Source organism: Belonocnema kinseyi, chromosome 1 (genome assembly GCF_010883055.1).
Source record: "Belonocnema kinseyi isolate 2016_QV_RU_SX_M_011 chromosome 1, B_treatae_v1, whole genome shotgun sequence".
In the NCBI taxonomy this organism is placed as follows: Eukaryota; Metazoa; Arthropoda; class Insecta; order Hymenoptera; family Cynipidae; genus Belonocnema; species Belonocnema kinseyi.
In genome coordinates, this window is record NC_046657.1 from 92,937,969 (window position 1) to 92,956,489 (window position 18,521).

At 34.5% G+C, this 18,521-nt stretch overlaps 1 protein-coding gene across 2 annotated transcripts in view; it reads left to right on the forward strand.

The window, feature by feature from the left end:
* The window catches only part of LOC117170521 (nose resistant to fluoxetine protein 6-like), a 33,881-nt gene extending 22,570 nt beyond the window's left edge, over window positions 1-11,311 (forward strand). Inside the window, exons 4-11 of one of the 2 annotated variants that reach the window (XM_033357303.1) lie at window positions 1,044-1,204; window positions 1,550-1,721; window positions 1,802-1,808; window positions 5,339-5,528; window positions 10,213-10,336; window positions 10,540-10,729; window positions 10,808-10,950; window positions 11,035-11,311. In XM_033357303.1, coding sequence (XP_033213194.1) covers window positions 1,044-1,204; window positions 1,550-1,721; window positions 1,802-1,808; window positions 5,339-5,528; window positions 10,213-10,336; window positions 10,540-10,729; window positions 10,808-10,950; window positions 11,035-11,199 — 1,152 coding nt within the window. In that variant the 3' untranslated portion in view covers window positions 11,200-11,311. The remainder of the gene's footprint in view (window positions 1-1,043; window positions 1,205-1,549; window positions 1,722-1,801; window positions 1,809-5,338; window positions 5,529-10,212; window positions 10,337-10,539; window positions 10,730-10,807; window positions 10,951-11,034) is intronic. The other variant, XM_033357312.1, reaches the window with a different exon arrangement.
* The last annotated feature ends 7,210 nt before the right edge of the window (window positions 11,312-18,521 follow it).

The following is an 18,521-nucleotide window of genomic DNA, read 5'->3' on the forward strand; positions in this document are numbered from 1 at the left end:
ACAACTTAGGAACCGAAATCGAATTCATATACCTTGACAGCTCTTCATACCCTTGCTGCTGTTTCCCGCGGCGAGATGTCTGGAGCCGAAACTACGGTGTCATCAAAGCCGACCGGATAACTATGTCGTCGAATCTTGGGGCTTGTTCTTTGCGTGTCATGCCTTTCGAGTCGGTTTTAATGGTCTCTACTGCTTCTGGTGGTAGGATGGCCCCTGTAGAGCTGTCCTCATTTGGCGATCGGAGCCCTCGTTATTTTTGGTTGTTTTGGTTTTGTCGTGAAGAGCCTCCTTTGTGACTCTTCCGTGTCCGCCTTGACTGAGGGGGGAACGACTGGGCGTTCAATGAGTTGGTAATCCTGGTGCAATTCATATCTTCACAAGGTGATCACATCATGGCTTGGGAGCATGAGAACTCGTGCCTTTTTTATTCAAGGGGGCTTTGCTATGACCGCCTGGAATGATTGCCCCTTCGTTCAGTTCCGCATACTAGAGTTTATCAGTTCCACATAGCAGACACATCTCGCGATGCAACCCTCTGGTTCAACTTTTAAAGGTTTCTAGTCCGATCAGACCCTTAAGCCTTCCTACCAGCTGTAAATTCACGTGATCCCCATGAATAGTTCTTTAGGTATACCTTTCTTTAACTTTTAATTTTTGAATAATAAATGAAATTTCTGAGTGCGCTCAATATATTACATTACTTTACTAAAAAAAGTAGCAAAAAAGTAGCCTTGCCTGAACGAGTATTAAAAAGTAACAATGTGTGGAATTTCGAAGCCTGTACGTAGCTCTTCCTCGACGAGGGCTCTTTTTGCTTGTCTAGCTCAATATGGAACACGTGAATTAATGCCATTAGAGAGTCTGAAATTAAAAAAAAAAAGTATTTTTAATTCCTTTATAATATATTTTTAATTCAGTTCCCAAATTTTGACTACCTGTGACCACACTGAATTCTCCATAATAAACAATTTATTTGAATGTTGATAAGAATAAAATAACAAACAAATATTTCAATAATAATTTTTCTCAAATTTACAAAATAGTGGATTACATCCTGGAAGTCTTTGTACATTTTTACGGCGCCTTTTGCTGTGGATACGTTCTTTATGCTCAGTGGACTCTTAGTGACCTATATGTTTCTAAAAGAAATGTCTACAGGAAGGAAGTTTAACATTTTTTCGTTCTATTTTCACCGTTATGTAAGGTAAACCAATCATAATAATAACAATAATAATGAGGTGTACATTACTGCAACCAAGACCATGGGTGGTTGAGTAATAAAATAAACCACGCTGCTCAATATATCCCATCAGGCATACTACTCTGAACAGCTTACTTTTATTACATACTGAGACAGCCCCGCCTAGAAAGTTTGACCAAAAATGCCTGAGAAATATTGGACTGTAACCATCTAAAGTCTAAAGTTGCTTTTTATGTATGAATTATTATTATTTTTCTAAAACTTTTTCTCGTGTAATGTTTGTTAAAGTATCTCAAGATGTTGTATTATAAGATTTACATATACAAATTATTCTAAAAAAAATTTCAGATTAACACCACCAATTGCAGCACTCCTTATCATTTCAATCTTTATCATTCCTTATATGGGATCCGGACCAAGATGGGAGGAATTTATAAGTCTCAATTACTCCGATAAGTGTAAAGAAAAATGGTGGTCTTTTTTACTGTACACGAATAATTACATTCAAAACGACAATTCAGTAAGAGAATTATTATTAATATTATTAACGCAATTTTATTCAGAGTTTTTTAAATTATAATTTACAAATTTTTTTTTCAGTGCTTGGGTCAGTATACAACACGAACCAATTATGACGATTTAGTTACTTATTTTGGAAATGCTTTTATACTTATGGAATACATTTCTCGCATCAATTTGGTGGTTGGGCTCATACTTTAAATAATAAATACTATCAATTATAATGTAGCCTAGGACTGGATTAACACTTTGGTTGAAGAAAGAAATGCCCTGGGAAAAGTTTTAGGCGATTAATGGATACTTAGTTTTTGAAATGATAGAAGTGTAAATGATTATAAAATCAGGAAATCGCTGAATACAATGCACGTAAGGAAGCTAGATATTTTATGCCTATTTAAAACAAAGAAAAGGGACGTAAAATAATAAATAGAAGAAAGGCTGAACTGACATTACGGCTAAGTGTAGTGAATGAATTGTATGGTAGTCACAAGAGTCGGTCTCATTATGACAGAGAGAGAAAAAAAGCTTTTCAAAAGAGCATCTGAGACGAATTCCGACGACGTAAATATTTACATGAGCCTAAACACAATAGTTTTTTGTTAATAATGGTGTGCCAATTTTGCCTGCGCACTAACTTACCTTCCTCTTACTTAAAAATACTGATGGTGAAATGGCATAGAGTTAACGTTGTGTAATATAACAACATACAAGAGGATACGTTACAACATTTTTTTGAAACTGACGAAATAGGAATTAGTGTCTTCTGCATTAAGTTTGTAATTAGGAATTAAAAGAATTTTAACGCTTAATTGTTAAGAAAAGTGGTGAGTATCTCTTCGTGTGGCTAAGCAAGTTGACGAATACGTGCTCAGAATGAGCAAGTTTCAAATGATTGGAGCAAGGCGATTATCATTCCACTCTATAAAAGAAAGGGTGGTAAAGATAACTGCGTTAATTAAGAAGCTATCAGCTTACTAAAAACCGCAGGCGAAACATGTACCAAAACACTTATTGGTAAGGTCATAGAAATAACAGAAGAAAAGATCTGACTTGTTTCGAAGGGGATCTATGCAAGGTAGATATTGTATGAATCAGATGTTCAGTTTGAGGCAGATCACAGTGCTAGCCAAATTATTAGGCCAAAGCTGAAAAATTACAATTTTCACATTATTTTTGTAATTTATAGTAAGTTCGAAGACGTTTGGTACTTCATGAATCAGAAGGCAGTAAGCACACTCCTACAACCAAGAAAAAGCTAATTTGGATACTCAATCACACAGGATGCTATACGAAATACTGCTTATTAGGCCAAGGCTGAAAAATGATTTTTTTATGAGTTTCCTGACGATATACGTTGATATTGAGCAATTTTGTTGTAAATTCTGTTAAAATTATATTATGGATGATACATTTTATTCAAAAATGATTATCTTTAATGAACTGAAGCATTCTTACAATAAGAACTAACTTTTCATTGGAATCAGTATTTCTTATGGCCACCTTTAGCCGATAATACAGCTTCAAGGCGATAAGGCATATTGGCATATTTAATTTTTCTCTTTATCTCCGGGCAACTGGACTAAGCGCGATTGAATATCCGTATTAGCTCTTGTTTGGTTGTAGTAGTGTGCTTGCTGACTTCTGTTTAATGAAGTCTTAAACGTTCTCGGTGGGATTCATATCTGGAGAATTTCCCGGCCACTCAAGAACAGTGATTTTTTCCCCAGCTAAAAAAGGGGTTAATTCGTCTAGCGAAGCTGACGAATTCCGAATTAAATTCCGAATTAAATTGAATTCCGAATTTAAAAATACAAGTAAGCTCACAGTATTAATAAAAAATGACATCAATAACGTGGAAATTGTAACTTTTTAGCTTTGGCCTAATAATATTCAAGGCACTGTAAAAGCAATATACGTATAAAGGTAGTAAACTGAGTGTAAGGGTAAATGGACAACTGAGTGATTGGTTTATATATTTGACAGAGCGCCAGGCAAGGATGTGTCGTATTCTCTTAGTTATTCGATATATACATGGACAAATATCTAAGAATGGCTCTCTTAGATGACAAAATATTGATTTTGGGACCGTGAAAGTGCGTCGGTTGACATTTGCAGGTTATTAGATTGTGACTTCAGAATCAGTCGATGATTTTCAGAAAATGTTGAGCAGACTAATGTAAACAAAGTTAAAATTAATGTATTTAAAGAAAGGGATGAGAAAACAGTACGCAAAATTGCCCTGGATGAAGAGCCTATTTAATAAGCGATGATGCCGTGTATTGTAAAAGTTTTTTTTACTCTTAACAGAAACAGATATGGAGAGATATATAGACGCATGAACGAAAGTATAAGAAGATTGTCGTCAGAGTTGGAAGTATTACTAAAAGTAAAAATCTGACGAACAAGACTTAAATTTCAATATATGATTATGTGTCAGAAGACACTGTTTTGTATGGTAGCGAGACCTGAACGCACAATGGAAAGGAAAAGAGTAAAGTAAACACGGTTGACATGCAGTTCCGGCGGAATATATGCGTCAAGCATCGACAAAGTCAGTAATGAGTTGATTCTCAAACAATGTAATGTAGAAGAAACACTGATTGACCAGAGTGAAATAAGTCTGTTGAGATGGTTTCGTCCTGTTGAAAGAAATAATGAAGAATGTTTCACCACGAAAGTGGGCTTAGGTGGAGTGAAGGTAAGAAGGAGTTGATTGGAACGCCTAGAATGGCATTTAATGAAATGGGCATATCAATGCTTTTAAATACGTAGGAATTACTCTACTTTTTGCTCTTGCTTGCTTTCTTCTGTAGTTCTCGGCCTCCGTGCTCCATTTTCGAATATATTTTTATCCTATGACTAATAACTATAGGAGATTATACTTAATAGGATATATACACAAAACACAAAGTAACATCAAAGTAATTAAAAGTAGAGTTTCAAGTTACTGCAAAAATTGTAACTAAGTCACGATACAAGTTACTTTTTAAACTAGTAACTAATTTACCCTAAAAGTTAGAAATAAACTAACTTTTCAGTAACTTATTCACATGTAAAAAGTTACTATTGAACGCTGGTATTGATCTTCATATGGGCTTAATTATTATTAGTCAGTTTACTTATTATATGTGAACCGTGATGTACGATGGGTTTGTGAATCTGTTCACCCAGGGTAATTGCTTAAGAAATTGATGAACGATCCATGTCGATGCGATATTGTGGGACGAGTATGGTAATTAAATGAGAAACACGCGACTTCTAAACTCGTCTAAAATCAATTTCTTCTTCTACACATCTCATTCTGGCCTTTAACATATAATGCTCCTTGATCCCCGTTAGTACAGATAGGCTAAAACCGAACCAGTAACGTTTAACCCGAAATGGAGTTGGCTTAATGCTATAATCATAATACAATTATATATATATATATATGTGTGTGTGTGTGATTTATATTATGTATAGTTTATGTATAGTGTGAAGTATTATGTATAATATTCATTTGTTTTATACAAACATGTATAAAACGAATGAATATTTTTTATAATACTTCACACTTTGTATAAATTATTCATAAATTTTCCGCCTGTGATATGATAATAATAATGATCATTTTAATAGCTCATTTATGGTACCTCGCCATTGACATGCAGTTTTTCCTGATATCGCCACTTATATTGTACCCTCTAAGCAAGAAACCAAAACTGGGATTGGCAATTTGGAGTTTATTGTTCGTCTCTCAAATCGCAACACCTGCTGCACTTATAGCAATAAACAAGTATACGTCTATGGTGTTCGAACTAGGCGAGAAGTAAGTATTACAATGCCAAACAAATAATAAAAAACAGGTGATTGTAAATCTGACACCTAGCTGATATAAAAGTCAATAGATGATATTTATGGATGATTTTTAATAGACGGGCCCTTGAAGCTCAAACTTGCAGAACTAAAATTGATGTTTTCTTCGTTTATTTAATTAAATATTGAAAAGTTAAAATAAACCTTCAAATAAAATTTGTAGATCTTCTAAAAATACAACTTTCATATGAAATACGGTTTTTCGACGAAAATCATTATTTTTTTAGAAGAAAGGATAATGTTGGCTCAAAGTATAGAATTGCTTGGAATGGTACTTTTAGCACTATTGTCAATCACGAAACGTTAGAAAGGGGAAGTCATGTGACCTACATTATTTCTGTGACTAGTCATGGAGGTGCTTTCCTAGCTTCTTAGTCATTGGAGTTTTCTGAATGTGAGTTTAGTGACCATTTTTGTTTAAACATTTGTTTTCTGTTTGACGTGGAGAGTTTCGGGACCTGTTTCGCTAAGAGTACTAGGCGTAGATTTTTTGGATTTATGAATATTATTTTAGGGTTGTCAACATAATCCGAAGTTTTTGGAGGGTCATTTTTGTGATTCTTATAAATTACAAAACTTCTTGGCTGTTTTACATGGAGAATCTTCAGATCTGTTCCATTCAGATCACAAGGGGCTGATGTTTGGGATTTTGAATTATTATTGTGGTATTAGGAACATAGCCTGAATTTTTTTTAAGGCTAAGTGTGGGGCTATTTAAAATTTTTTAATTTATTAGCTGTGTTATATTTAGAATCTGCGGGGTGTCACTTTTGTGACAATCATCAATTTAAAAATTTATTTTCTGTTTTACGTGCAGACTCCTTAGACCTGTTTCGTTCAGTTCACTAGGGGTGGATTTTTGGGATTTTGAATATTATTATGGGATTGGAAGAGTATATTAGACGAAAATATTGGATGTATAAACAGTAGAAATGACGTACAAATGTATTCAAAAAGGAAAAATTTCAATTTCGGGGGCTAACACGAAATTTTGATTTGCCCCTATATGGGTAACCAAGTGGGTAGAAACGAAAACTGTGGATGTACAAATAGTTCGAACGACGTACAAACGTATGCAAATGAACATTTGTAAAATTTAAATTTTAAGGGGATACGTAGAGCTGCCCTCCCCCCAACTAATTTTGCCCTTAATTTGGTAACCAATAGGGTAAAAGCGAAAATATTGAATATGCAGACAGTACAAACGACCAATAAACGTATTTAAAGAGAAAATAAAGAAATTGGAACTGCGGGACGTTAACACCACGAGGGTGCTTTTCCGCCCCCACGATACTACATTATTTTTGTGACCAGTCACAGAGGTGTCCCCTCCCTCTCGAGACGTTGGCAAAGGGGAGGTAGGTGACTTACATTATGTATGTGGCTAGTCAAATAATTCGCTCCCCCCATGATACGTTGAAAAGGGGGTAGGGGTCTGAACAACATTATTACTGTACCCAGTGACATGTGCGGCTACCTGCGATGTGACCTTGTGACCCCCTATGTGACCTTGGAAAAGGGTTCGACCAATATTATTTCTGTCTTTATGCACAGGGGTGTTTTCCATCCCCGCACGAAACGTTGGAAAGGGGCACGTATGTGACTTACATTATTTTTCTGACCAGTTACTAGGCTATTTTTTCATAAGGGCTACAACCTTTCTTTAAGAATCTTCCCTCTCAAACAAATATTTATCGAAATATAGTGGAGTAAAAAAACAGTTTACTTCCTGCAGTTTTGATAAAATATACATTTAGGAAAATTATCTCATTTTTATCGAAAAATAATGGATTTCGGTCGCAAGTTTGAAAAACATAAACGACGTATTTTTCGAGGGATAGAACTTTTATTTAAGAATTTTCTCTCTAAACAATATTTATCGAAATATAGTGAAAAACTACCAAAAAAAACGATGTTTTAACATTTTTAACATTTAAAAAATAAATTTGCGGGTATTTTTTTCAATTATTTTTATTATTAGTGAGTAAAAATACGTGGATATAAAGGAGATAACTCAAATATGGCATAAAGCTCGAATATGGCACAGTTGGATATCTGAAAAACTAAAACGTGTACTCCGTCAGTAGTTGTAGGAGTTGAATGCTCCTTAGTATAGAAGAAAAAAGTGTGAGTTTCATTGTTCGATGTACATTATTAAAAACCTGAGATAAAAAAAATATATAAACAGTCATCCTCGAGTTCATTTTAGATGAGCCTTAAAGGTATCTCAACAACGGCTTATGTGAAACAAAAAAAATCAAAGCGTTTTAGTTTCAGTATGTCAGTAGCTGAAAAATGAACTACGGATATTGATTTTTATCAATAAATAACAAAATGGCGGTCACAATAAAAAAAAAATAAAAAACGCTTTTTTTGTACTGATTTTAGTCAAAAGAAAATAGGTAAAACTCAAAATTATAACTCGCCCGTAGTCCATTTTCCGTCTTTTTGTATGTAGAATATATGGTTAAATTTGGTTAAGAATCAGTTTTTTCGTTTTACAGAAATCGTGCCTCCTATTTTAAAAAACGTTGTTTCGAGAAAAATACGTTTAAATTCTTTTTTTTAATCATGTAAAATTCTTACCAAAATTTAATCAGCGATGCCTGGACCGTATAAACCACCTTCTGCTTATTCCTGAACTTCAATTTCTTTAAAATTTCACGTGTTTTCGTTTCGTTCTGGCCTCTTTGGAAGATTGTGAGCTGCGGTGGTTTGCATCTTTAATGCGTAACTAATTGCGCTGCTTAGCGAATTTAATGGCAATCGGGCTGAGTTTGATGCCTAATACCTTCATTATCTTCAAAATTGACTTATATGCTTCATTGTTGATGCAAGCCGAAGTTTGCATGTGATCTCGACAATTTGTTTGCCATTAAGCATGTGCTTGGGCACCATATCCCATACACACTTGTTCAAACTTTCATTGTTATTTTGTGTATGGCCACCCAAGCACCGTTCGAGCAGCTCCGTTTTCGTTAAGTCCTCGTAAATCGGTTTTAGTAACTTTTGAACATCAGAAGAAAAAGTAGGTGGATATTCATACGCTTTCTTAGCAGTCTGAGCCTTGAGATACTTGCGTCAATTAGGCGAGCAATGCGAGTGTTAAGGTTTGGCGCCCAGATAGTAATATTCAGTTTGCAAAAAAATATAGTGACATAAATATAACTACATAAAAATATAGTTAAATGTCTATTCTTTAAAGGTTATGCCTTTTAGATATGAATAATTTGTACGTAGTGGCTCGAATATAGCACACCAAGAGTGGCTCGAATATGGCACACTTTTTTCAAACCAAAAAACCACAGTTAGGCATTATTCAACTTTCTGAATGTTAACAAGAAAAGGTTTATGTATCTATGTACTTAATCCATTTTCTGCATTGGATGCTACACTTTCCCAGAGGAGAAATCTTAGGTAGAATGTACTACCTGCAACGAATGATCCAGACTTGTTGCATCAGAGTATTATCAGCCCCATGGTTTTCCGACTATTGTCAATAAGTTTACTGTACAATGTATTCCTCAAAATTATATGAGTAAATATTTGCATACTGTTAACTTGCTCATTTTTAGTGTATTTTGATTTTTTTCTAAGCGTGCCATATTTGATCAACCCTTTTTCGATTTTCGAAAACCTCGTTTTTTGGAAAATCTCTATTTAAAAAAGAACCTTTGGTGATGTGAAAAAATCAACCTAGCTATTCGAACGGTTATTCAATAGCCTTTCAAATGACCTATTATTAATTCAATTTTGGTTCATAGAGTCCCGGCACTCCATTGAAAAGGAATTGGCGTGCCATATTCGAGCCATTTCCTCTACCTATTTTCGAATTAATTGGAGATAAATAATTTTCGGAATTGCACCCAAAATTTGTTCAGAATGTATTTTCTTTCTGGGTTGCTCGTTTTCAAAACGAATTTACGCACATCATTTATTTGTAGCTCAACAAATGAAAATTCCATTTGCCATACACTTTAATTTGCAGCTAATATCGCTTAGAAAAACCATTTCTTTGAGAACCAAATATATTTCTTGGGATCAAAGTAAAATATTCATTGGCTCTCAGTTAAAGAAAAGTTTATTTCATTACAAGAAATTTCTGTCGTTGAAAAAAACTTTGTTTTGTTCCATTAAAAAAATTCCTTGAACTTAAATGGTTTATCTTAATTTTTAATTTACTTTTGGTTAAATGAAAAACATTATGTTAAAGGAATAGTTTCTTTAATTACACAAAAATTTTTTTTTTGAGTGATCACATGAGACAGCAACTACCTGTGCACATGCATATCACACATCAATTCAAGTTTTTTGCATTATTTTGAAGGTTGCATACCATAAAGACTGTTTTGAAACAGTAACATCAATTTATAACCTCTATGCTCTGTGGGTGTGCAAAGTTTCTTATCGCTAAAGTGCGCATGCGCCAATCTTATTCTCACACCGTAGGCTGAAATTAGTTACTTTAAACATGATGTAAAGGTATTTGAAGTCAAACTTTCGCAAAGGGTATGTGCGTTGCAAAAGATATTTTATGCTAAAATCTTTATTGAATACAAATATCATGTAGAATATAAATAATATGATCCGAGCTTAAATTTTGTTGCCACCTTGAGATAATGACACATTTATTTCAGCATGGAGAAAACGATGTCCATGTTTCAAAACTTATACATCATGGCTTACGCAAGAGGTGGTAGTTGGCTCGTTGGTGTCATGTTCGGATATATTATAGTTACAAAACGTTCAGAGTTCGACAAGGTGACTAATATTTAATTCATCATACTTAGTTTTCTAATTCGATGTATCTTAAAAATAATTAAGTACATGCGATTTAAGAGTAATTAAGCATATAATATGTAAGGTTAAGATTTCAGTAAAGTTGAGACTCAATTTTTTCAGAACATGATGAATTATAGAGGTAATATTAGACAAAAGTAACTTCTATTCATTTTCGATTACAGAAAACTATTTATATTGGATGGATTTGTTCTCTCGCTTCTTTGACGTTTTGCACATTTGGGGTAAGGACTTTCCAGCAGAAGGATTACGTTTACAACACCATTTGGGAAGCAGTTTTTGGATCCCTCTCTCGACCGCTATGGGCCGCAAGTGTAGGTTGGATCATTTTAGCTTGCGTTTTCGGTTATGGTGGTATGTGTATTTAATAATACCCTTACTTTTCTTACCATTAGCAGCCTCTCTTCATATAATTTTTTGAACCATTACCAGGTCCCGTAAACACATTTTTGTCGCATCCGATCTTCATTCCACTAAGCAGAGTTTCCTATTGTGTCTACTTGCTCCATTTCGTGATTCAGTCAATGAAAGTATTTGCAATAAGGACACCATATTATTTCAGTGACTTTCGGGTGGTAAGTAAAGCTTCCGTTTTTAATGATCGTTCTTAAAAATAATATTAAACTTATTTTTCTTTAACTCATTGACTATTTTTGTAGTTTAACCTCTTCTTGGATAGTCTGACTGTTTCCATTGTGATAGCCTTCTTCTGGAGTTTAGTTTTTGAAGCTCCATTTTTGACATTAGAAAAAATTATTTTTAGAAGACAAAAAGTGAGCGACGGACAATCAAGGGAGTTACTTCAAGAAGCAGATGAGGAGTAATAAGTATAGTGTAGCGAAAGTAGTCCTAGATATTTATAAAAATTGACTTGTTTTTTCTTTTTTATCAAAGCTATTGAAGTCAATGATGCACACACACACACACACACACACACACACACACACACACACACACACACACACACACACACACACACACACACACACACACACACACACCATAATTTAAAATTACAATTTGACCTACATTTTTATCTCTGACATGAAACAAGTAAAAATAAAATTTTAACTCATCTATGATAATCTACCATTCATTCACTCACTCTGTCCACTGTCTATATGGTAGTTCATTATTATTAATATGAATCAGCTTTTCTTCTTGGAATATTTTCTTCTGCATTAAGTCGTTGCCCGATTAGTAAACTTTTCAGTTTTAAAGTTTTTAGAATAATTAAACTTTAAATGTGCTAAATATTTAAAATTCTTACATTTTGAATGTACAAGATTACAGTAATTTTGTTGCTGACTTAAATCTACTTTTTTGGTAAAAAAATGTTTGCAATAAGTTTGACTGTCATGTGATACTATAGGATGACACTTAACTCTCCGATGGTGCCCTGGGTGTTCACCCACCTAGAAGTAGTAGAAAAGTGAAAATTGTGAAGAAGATATGAAGAGGGGAGTGGGGTAGAGTTAAATAAAATAGGGGGCAAATAGGGCCTTCTGGTAAGGCATTAGACCCTAGTCAGTAGCCTACATCTATTCGAGTTAGAAGCATGTGAATTTTCAGATTGGAAAATGAGTATAATTTTTATGGCATAAAAACTGCTAACACCAACTCATAGTTGGAAGTGTACAGTTGATTAATCATTATGATTTTTTTAATTTCACCTAATTTCATTAGAATATACATAGAAAACGCGATTTTTGCCATTTCGATCATTTTCGATAATTTTTTGGGATTTTTTTTCTAAATCTTACTGTCTATTGCCTAATTATAATATCAATACCAAGCGTATACAGCTGTATTCCTGACATTCTATAGACTTTATTTTAGCCCTGCAAAGTTAAAAAAATATGTATTTTAAACAGTTTTTATTTCTAAAGTAAGTTATGGATGGCTACATACCCAATGCGCCAGGAACGGGGCGCAAGAAAGTGTGCGCCATTAGAGGGCTAATTCACAAGGATCTTTTAACTCCGTACAGTTCGGGGCTCTGTACGGATTTACGAAAGTTCGATACAGGTATAAAACAGGTATACGAGACGGTGTTGTACCTACATATTGCGGGCGCCTGCACAGAAGGAAAATAAGATTTGATGCAGTACCTTAAAGCAGTACGTCACTGAAAAGGCATCCCGGTAATAAGCGTAGAATAGAGAAAAATTAATTTTTTCAGATTTCAGCGCAAAAGTTAAGATTATTCTATTATTTTGAATAAGCGATTTTTCCATCTGTCTAAAATGCCACAATAAGAATAAGATACCTCCTAAACTTATTCACTTTTATTTCCATAGCGACCGCCACACAGTTTTCTATTCTGCCAAAGAGAACGTGTTTTCAATATATTTAATTCCTTCTAATTGTACCGGTAACACACCTCACAGAGATATTTTTTATTCCTCAGGAGTGGTCATATTTTGATTTTATTTTATTCCTTCTGATAAGTTCACAAAATATGTGTTATAAGTTGTTTTAATTCCTTCATGCGGAATTTAAATTCTGAAATTTTAATTCTCACCAATTCAACTCTTCCTCCCTAGAGTTAAAATTGTTTAAATTTACGCATTTGCATAAATTAATAATGAAAAATAGGTTAAATAAATGCTTTCGTTAAATTTTACTAAGTCGATTAAGAGGAATAGGATTTGCACTTTTTCTGTCCCCGTTGGGGGATTTTTAGACGGAGGAAAAATCACGGATTCGTAGGAATACAAATTCCTTATTTTTCTGAATTGAACGCTTGTTACCGGGATCGGCCCACGGAGGCGCCGATATCCTAAGCGTGACTGTGTGCACACCGAGACCGTAGTAACGAAGACCGGAGTTAAGAGGTCCTAGTATAATATATTTATTATCTTTTAAATTTCTGTAATTTTAATTAAAAATTATTGTTCTGAATGTCTAATTCTAAAACATTTTAATTTTGTTCTTCTTTATTTATAATGTGTCTCCTAAGGCATGACCTTTGTTTCTCACATTATCACCAACCTCCATATTTGATATTATCTTATACTTGATTAACGTGATAGTCCCCTAAGAATGTGGTACAGATGAGACACTAGTTGACATATGGTAAAGAAATCGTTTAGAATGATTTGGGCCTGTAGAGAGAATGAAAGATGAACGACTAACGAAACAAGTGTATCAAGGTCGAGTAAATGGCAATATTTTAAAATTATTTATTAGGGCAGACCCTAATTCGACGAGACATAAAATTCCATAAAAACATGAGAACTTGCATCAAAAAATACATGGACGTGAAGGAAGCTAGAAAATGATGTCAGGAAAGAAATGTATAAAGACAAATAGTTAATAAAAGAAGTGTCAGTAGAGTGAATAATAAAGTGAAGAACTTCACATAATGACTTTGTGGAGCTCTTCACTTGGGGATTATCGCTAGAGAGATTGACCAGCAACCTGAGTTGGAGCAGTGTTGCGGAACAAACGTGTATTTTAATAAATAACACAGTATTTGTAGATGAATCTAAAATTCTGTACCCCCTTTCCCATATTACTTCCTGCCTCCCCAAATGAGTCACGCCTACCACACTCAAGTTTGGGGTATCAAATTGTTGTGGCTATTTTGAACTAGAATTTTAATTCAACATGATTCGCTTGAGAGGATCAATGAAAATTAAGGAGCAAAACTTCAAGGCGTTCTAGCATCAGTATGGAAATCAGAATGAGAACTTAGGTTTGTGAAAGTAAACCGCGAAAGAAAGCTGTTCTTTTAAATGTTATTCTGAAGAGATTTATTCAGTGTTCAGAAATAATTAATAAAATAATAAAGTGATTTTCGCCATTTTAAGAATTACACTCGATAATCTAGGTGCTTCAAATACACCTTCTTTGAAGAAGCTGGCTCCATAAATAAAATTTCAGACCTCATGGATTTTGGAAGGTCTCATCGTTTGAGGAATAAGCCTGGCAGTCCAGGTGCTCAGAATACATTCTCTTCGAGGAAGTTGTGTTCGTAACTGAAATTTAAGGTACCTTGATGTGTTTTTGAAGGTCTCGTTATTTTAAAAAGTGAACCCGATAGCCCAGGTTTCACATCTTACTCGGGAGAGTTGTATTCATAACTAAAATTTAAAACACGCTAATTGGATTTTTAAGGTTTCAGTATTCCCACAAGTAAAACTAGTAGTCTAGGTGTTCAAAATACATCTTCTTTGAGGAACTTTTACTCATAACTATAATCTAAAATTTAAGACACCCTGCACGTATTTCAAAGTTGTCGTCCTTTTAAAAAGTAAACCTTATAATCCAGGTTTTTAAAATATATATTCCTTAAAACAATTGAGTTCCTCACTGAAATTTGAGACACTTTCATGGGTTCTCCGGGGTCTCGTTATTCTAAGATGTAAACCTGGTATTTCAGGTGTTTGAAATGCACCTTCCTCGAGAAAGTTGTGTTCCTAACTGAAATTTCTGACAACCTCTTGAGTTTTTGGAGGTCTTGTCATTCTAAGCAGTAAACCCAGTAGTCTAGATTTTTTAAATACACCTTCCTCGAGGAAGTTGCTTTCGTAACTGAAATTTAAAACAAGCTATTGGGCTTTTGAAAGTCTTGGCAATCTAAGAAGTAAAGTCGTCCAGGTATTCAGAATACATCTTCTGCAAGGAAGGTGCCTTCAGGACTGAAATTTGATTTCCCTGACCGTATTTCTAAGGTCTCGTGGTTCTAGAAAGTGATCCCGGTAGTCCATCAGATGTTCAAAATACATGTTTATCTATGAAGTTGTATTCAAAACTGAAGTACCAAGCATCATGGCTGTTTTTGCAAATTCTTGTCCTTCTAAAAAGTGAATCGATTATTCCAGGTATTCAGAATACATCTTCTTGGAAGAAGGAGCGTTCAGAGCAGAAATTTGATTCACTTGGAACGATCTTCTAAGCTCTTGTCTTTCTAGGAAGTAGGCCTGGTGGTCCAAGTCTTCAAAACACAGTTTCCTCGATGAAGGTATGTTTAGAAAGAAGTTTAAGGTACCCTAAACATTTTTCCAAGATATCGTCATTTTTAGGATGTGAATCTGGTAGTCCAGGTGTTCAGAATACAGCTTCCTCTAGCGAGTTACATTCAGAACCAAATTAGAAGGCACGCTGGATATTTTTCGAAAGTATCGTTCTTCTAAGAATTCTTTAAAGGAGGTGTGTTCAGAACTGAATTAGAAGCAAACCTTACCGTTCTTCTGATGACTCGCTCTTCTACGAATCAAACCTGGTAATCCAGAAATTTAGAATGCATCTACTTCGAAGGAGGTGTGTTTAAAACTGAAGTAGGAGGCACCCTGGCCATTCTTCCGAGGACCTTCTACAATTTACGACCTGGTAGTCCAGGTATTTAAAATATATATTCTTTGAGAAAAATGATTTCAGAATTAAGGTAGCAGAAACCCTTACCAATTCTCCAAGATCATATTATAGGCTTTCAAAATTCATCTTGCTCAAGGAAGTTGTTTTTAGAACTGAAATTTTATACATCCTTATCTTTTTAAAAAAGTATCTTCATTCTTAGAAGTAAGCCCGGTATTCCAGGTGTTGAAAATACACCTTCCTCGAGTAAGTTGTATTCATAACTCAAATTTCAGACAACCTGTTAATTTTGGAAGGTCTTGTCGGTCTAAGAAGGACACCTGGAATTTTTCAGCTTTTTACTACAATCTCTAAATCCAACGATCTGGACGGTCACAATTACAAGGAAATAATTGAATTTAGTCTAAAAATTGTATTTATTATCAGTCATATGTAGTTACAAATTTAGTGAAAAATTGTAAACAATGTATTAAAACAAATAGTAAAATACAACTAATATTTAATAAAAATGTCTACTAAAGTAGATTAATGTCCAATTTCTTAATTATCTTTACATGTTACGTCTCTTATCAGTTGATAGTATTTATCATCGAAATATTATATATATTTCTATAAAATTCTCACTAAAGATAAATCAATTTTTTTAATGCTTGGCTGATCGACATATAATCCGGATAGGTTTCCAATAGGAACCGATAACAAAGGGGTTCATATTTTTGCGTTCCTGATATAAACCGGATATAAATTTTATAGGTTCCCAAGTACAAACCATATGATACAGGTTCTGGATGGGACTCATGTAGCAACCGGGTACAAATGGATAGATTCCGGTCCAGTGCCGAGTACAAACCGGTGACAAGATCCATGCACGTTTCAGATAGAAAATACGTAAGCACCAGGTAGAAGTATTTTGAGGAACCGGATAAGACCCAGGTAAAAATTGGGTAAAGATATTAAGTGATCCAAGATAGAACCCGGACAAGCGCCGGGTACAAGCAGGGGACAAAAACCGTCCCCGATTCCTATAGCGCCAGATAAGAATCGAATAAAGTATTTTCAGGGACCCGGTTACAAATTGGGTTGAAATCTTAAGGATTCTGGTTAGGACCCATATAGAAGCCGTAGATAAAAATATTAATCCAGATAGAATCCGATCAAGGACCGGGTATAAACCGGTGAAAAGATCCGGGTACGTTTAGGATAGATATCACGTAAATACCGGGTAGGAGTTTTAAGAAACCGTATAACACCCATGTAGAAATTCGGTAGATTTTATCTGATTCCAGATAGAACCCAGTTAAGTGCCGGGTATAAAACAGGTCGAATCCCGACTACAAACCGGATACAAATCTTGAAGGTCCCGGATGAGAGCCATATAGAAGCTGGAGATAAAAATATCAATCCAGATAGAGTTCGATGAAGGACCGGGTATAAACCAGGGACAAAACCCAGGTATAATTCCAATAGCGGCAGATAAGAACCAGCTTCCATCCGGTTCTATCTGGGTTCTATCCGTCATTTTAAGCAGGGATTGGTTTTAAATGAAATTTATATATTTTTCTTGAGTGAGTAACATAAGTGAAAGAGAGTTTCGGTATTTTTGTAAATTAGTTAGAGATCTGCAACTAACTGCATACTTCAAGTTAGATCTAATAAATATTGTACAAAGCCAAGATTCAATGTGCATGTTTTCCAAAAATAACCATGTCATAATAGATGTTGAACACTCAGTAGGCAGCCGTTTGCAAAAGAATTTCTTCTCCTGGTTTTTCCACAAAGAGAGATTCTACATTTACGTAGCATTTCATCTGCTGAGGTTGAGCAGTTAAGTCGAAAGTAATCAGAAATGAACTTTTGTCTTTGACAGGTGCTTTATCTTTTGAAGGATTTTCATCCCCTAATCCTGTATCACTAGCATCGGTTTCAACTTGTGGTGGACTTTCAAAATCAGATCAGGCTGAAATTGGTGGTGTTTTAAGTAAATGTTTAATAGTCGCAAACGCCTATACCTGTTAGTCTTTCTATTTCCACTTTTCATCTCCCTTTAATATTTTTTGCAAAGATTCTATAATATCTGCACGTTTTGGGATGAATTTTCTTTACCCAGATGCCATCCCTATCAATCTTTGAATTTGCTAAATTGTTTTTTGTGCTTGGAAATTTAAAACAGGTTTAATTTTATCCTGACCTACTTTTAAACCATTTTCATTAACTTTATATTCTAAGTATTTTATTTTTGCACACCCAAACTCGCATTTGTCCAATCCTATCGTTAAATCTGCGTTCTAGATTTTATCTAACATAATTTTTTTTTCAATTGTGGTGTTATTATTCTATCAGTCGTTGGAATGTAGTAGGAGCATTTGTTACTCGAAATGTCATTCTCTCAAACTGATACATATCTTTGTCTGGGACAATAAACGCTGTTATCGGTTTTGATTTATCGTCCAACGTTATCTGATGATATGCTGGATGCAGATCTATTTTCGACACATATTTTGTTGATCTTAATGGATCCAATATTTCTGACATTTTAGGAATTGGGTGTAAATCTCTTCAAATTATTTTCTTAACTTTCCTAAAATCCAAAACAAAATCTATATTTCCCATTAGGCTTTTTATCATTATAATAGGGTTCTACTAGTCCCTGTTGGATGGTTCTATAATTTTTTCCTCAATAATAATATAATATTTTTTTTCTATAATAGTTTTTTTCGATGACTTCATGCAATTCTGGATCAATGTGAGTAATACAAAAAAATGGCATACTTGAAAACTGTTCCGCGGTATGCTGCCGCATAACGCCCGAGTGCGAGCGCGAGGA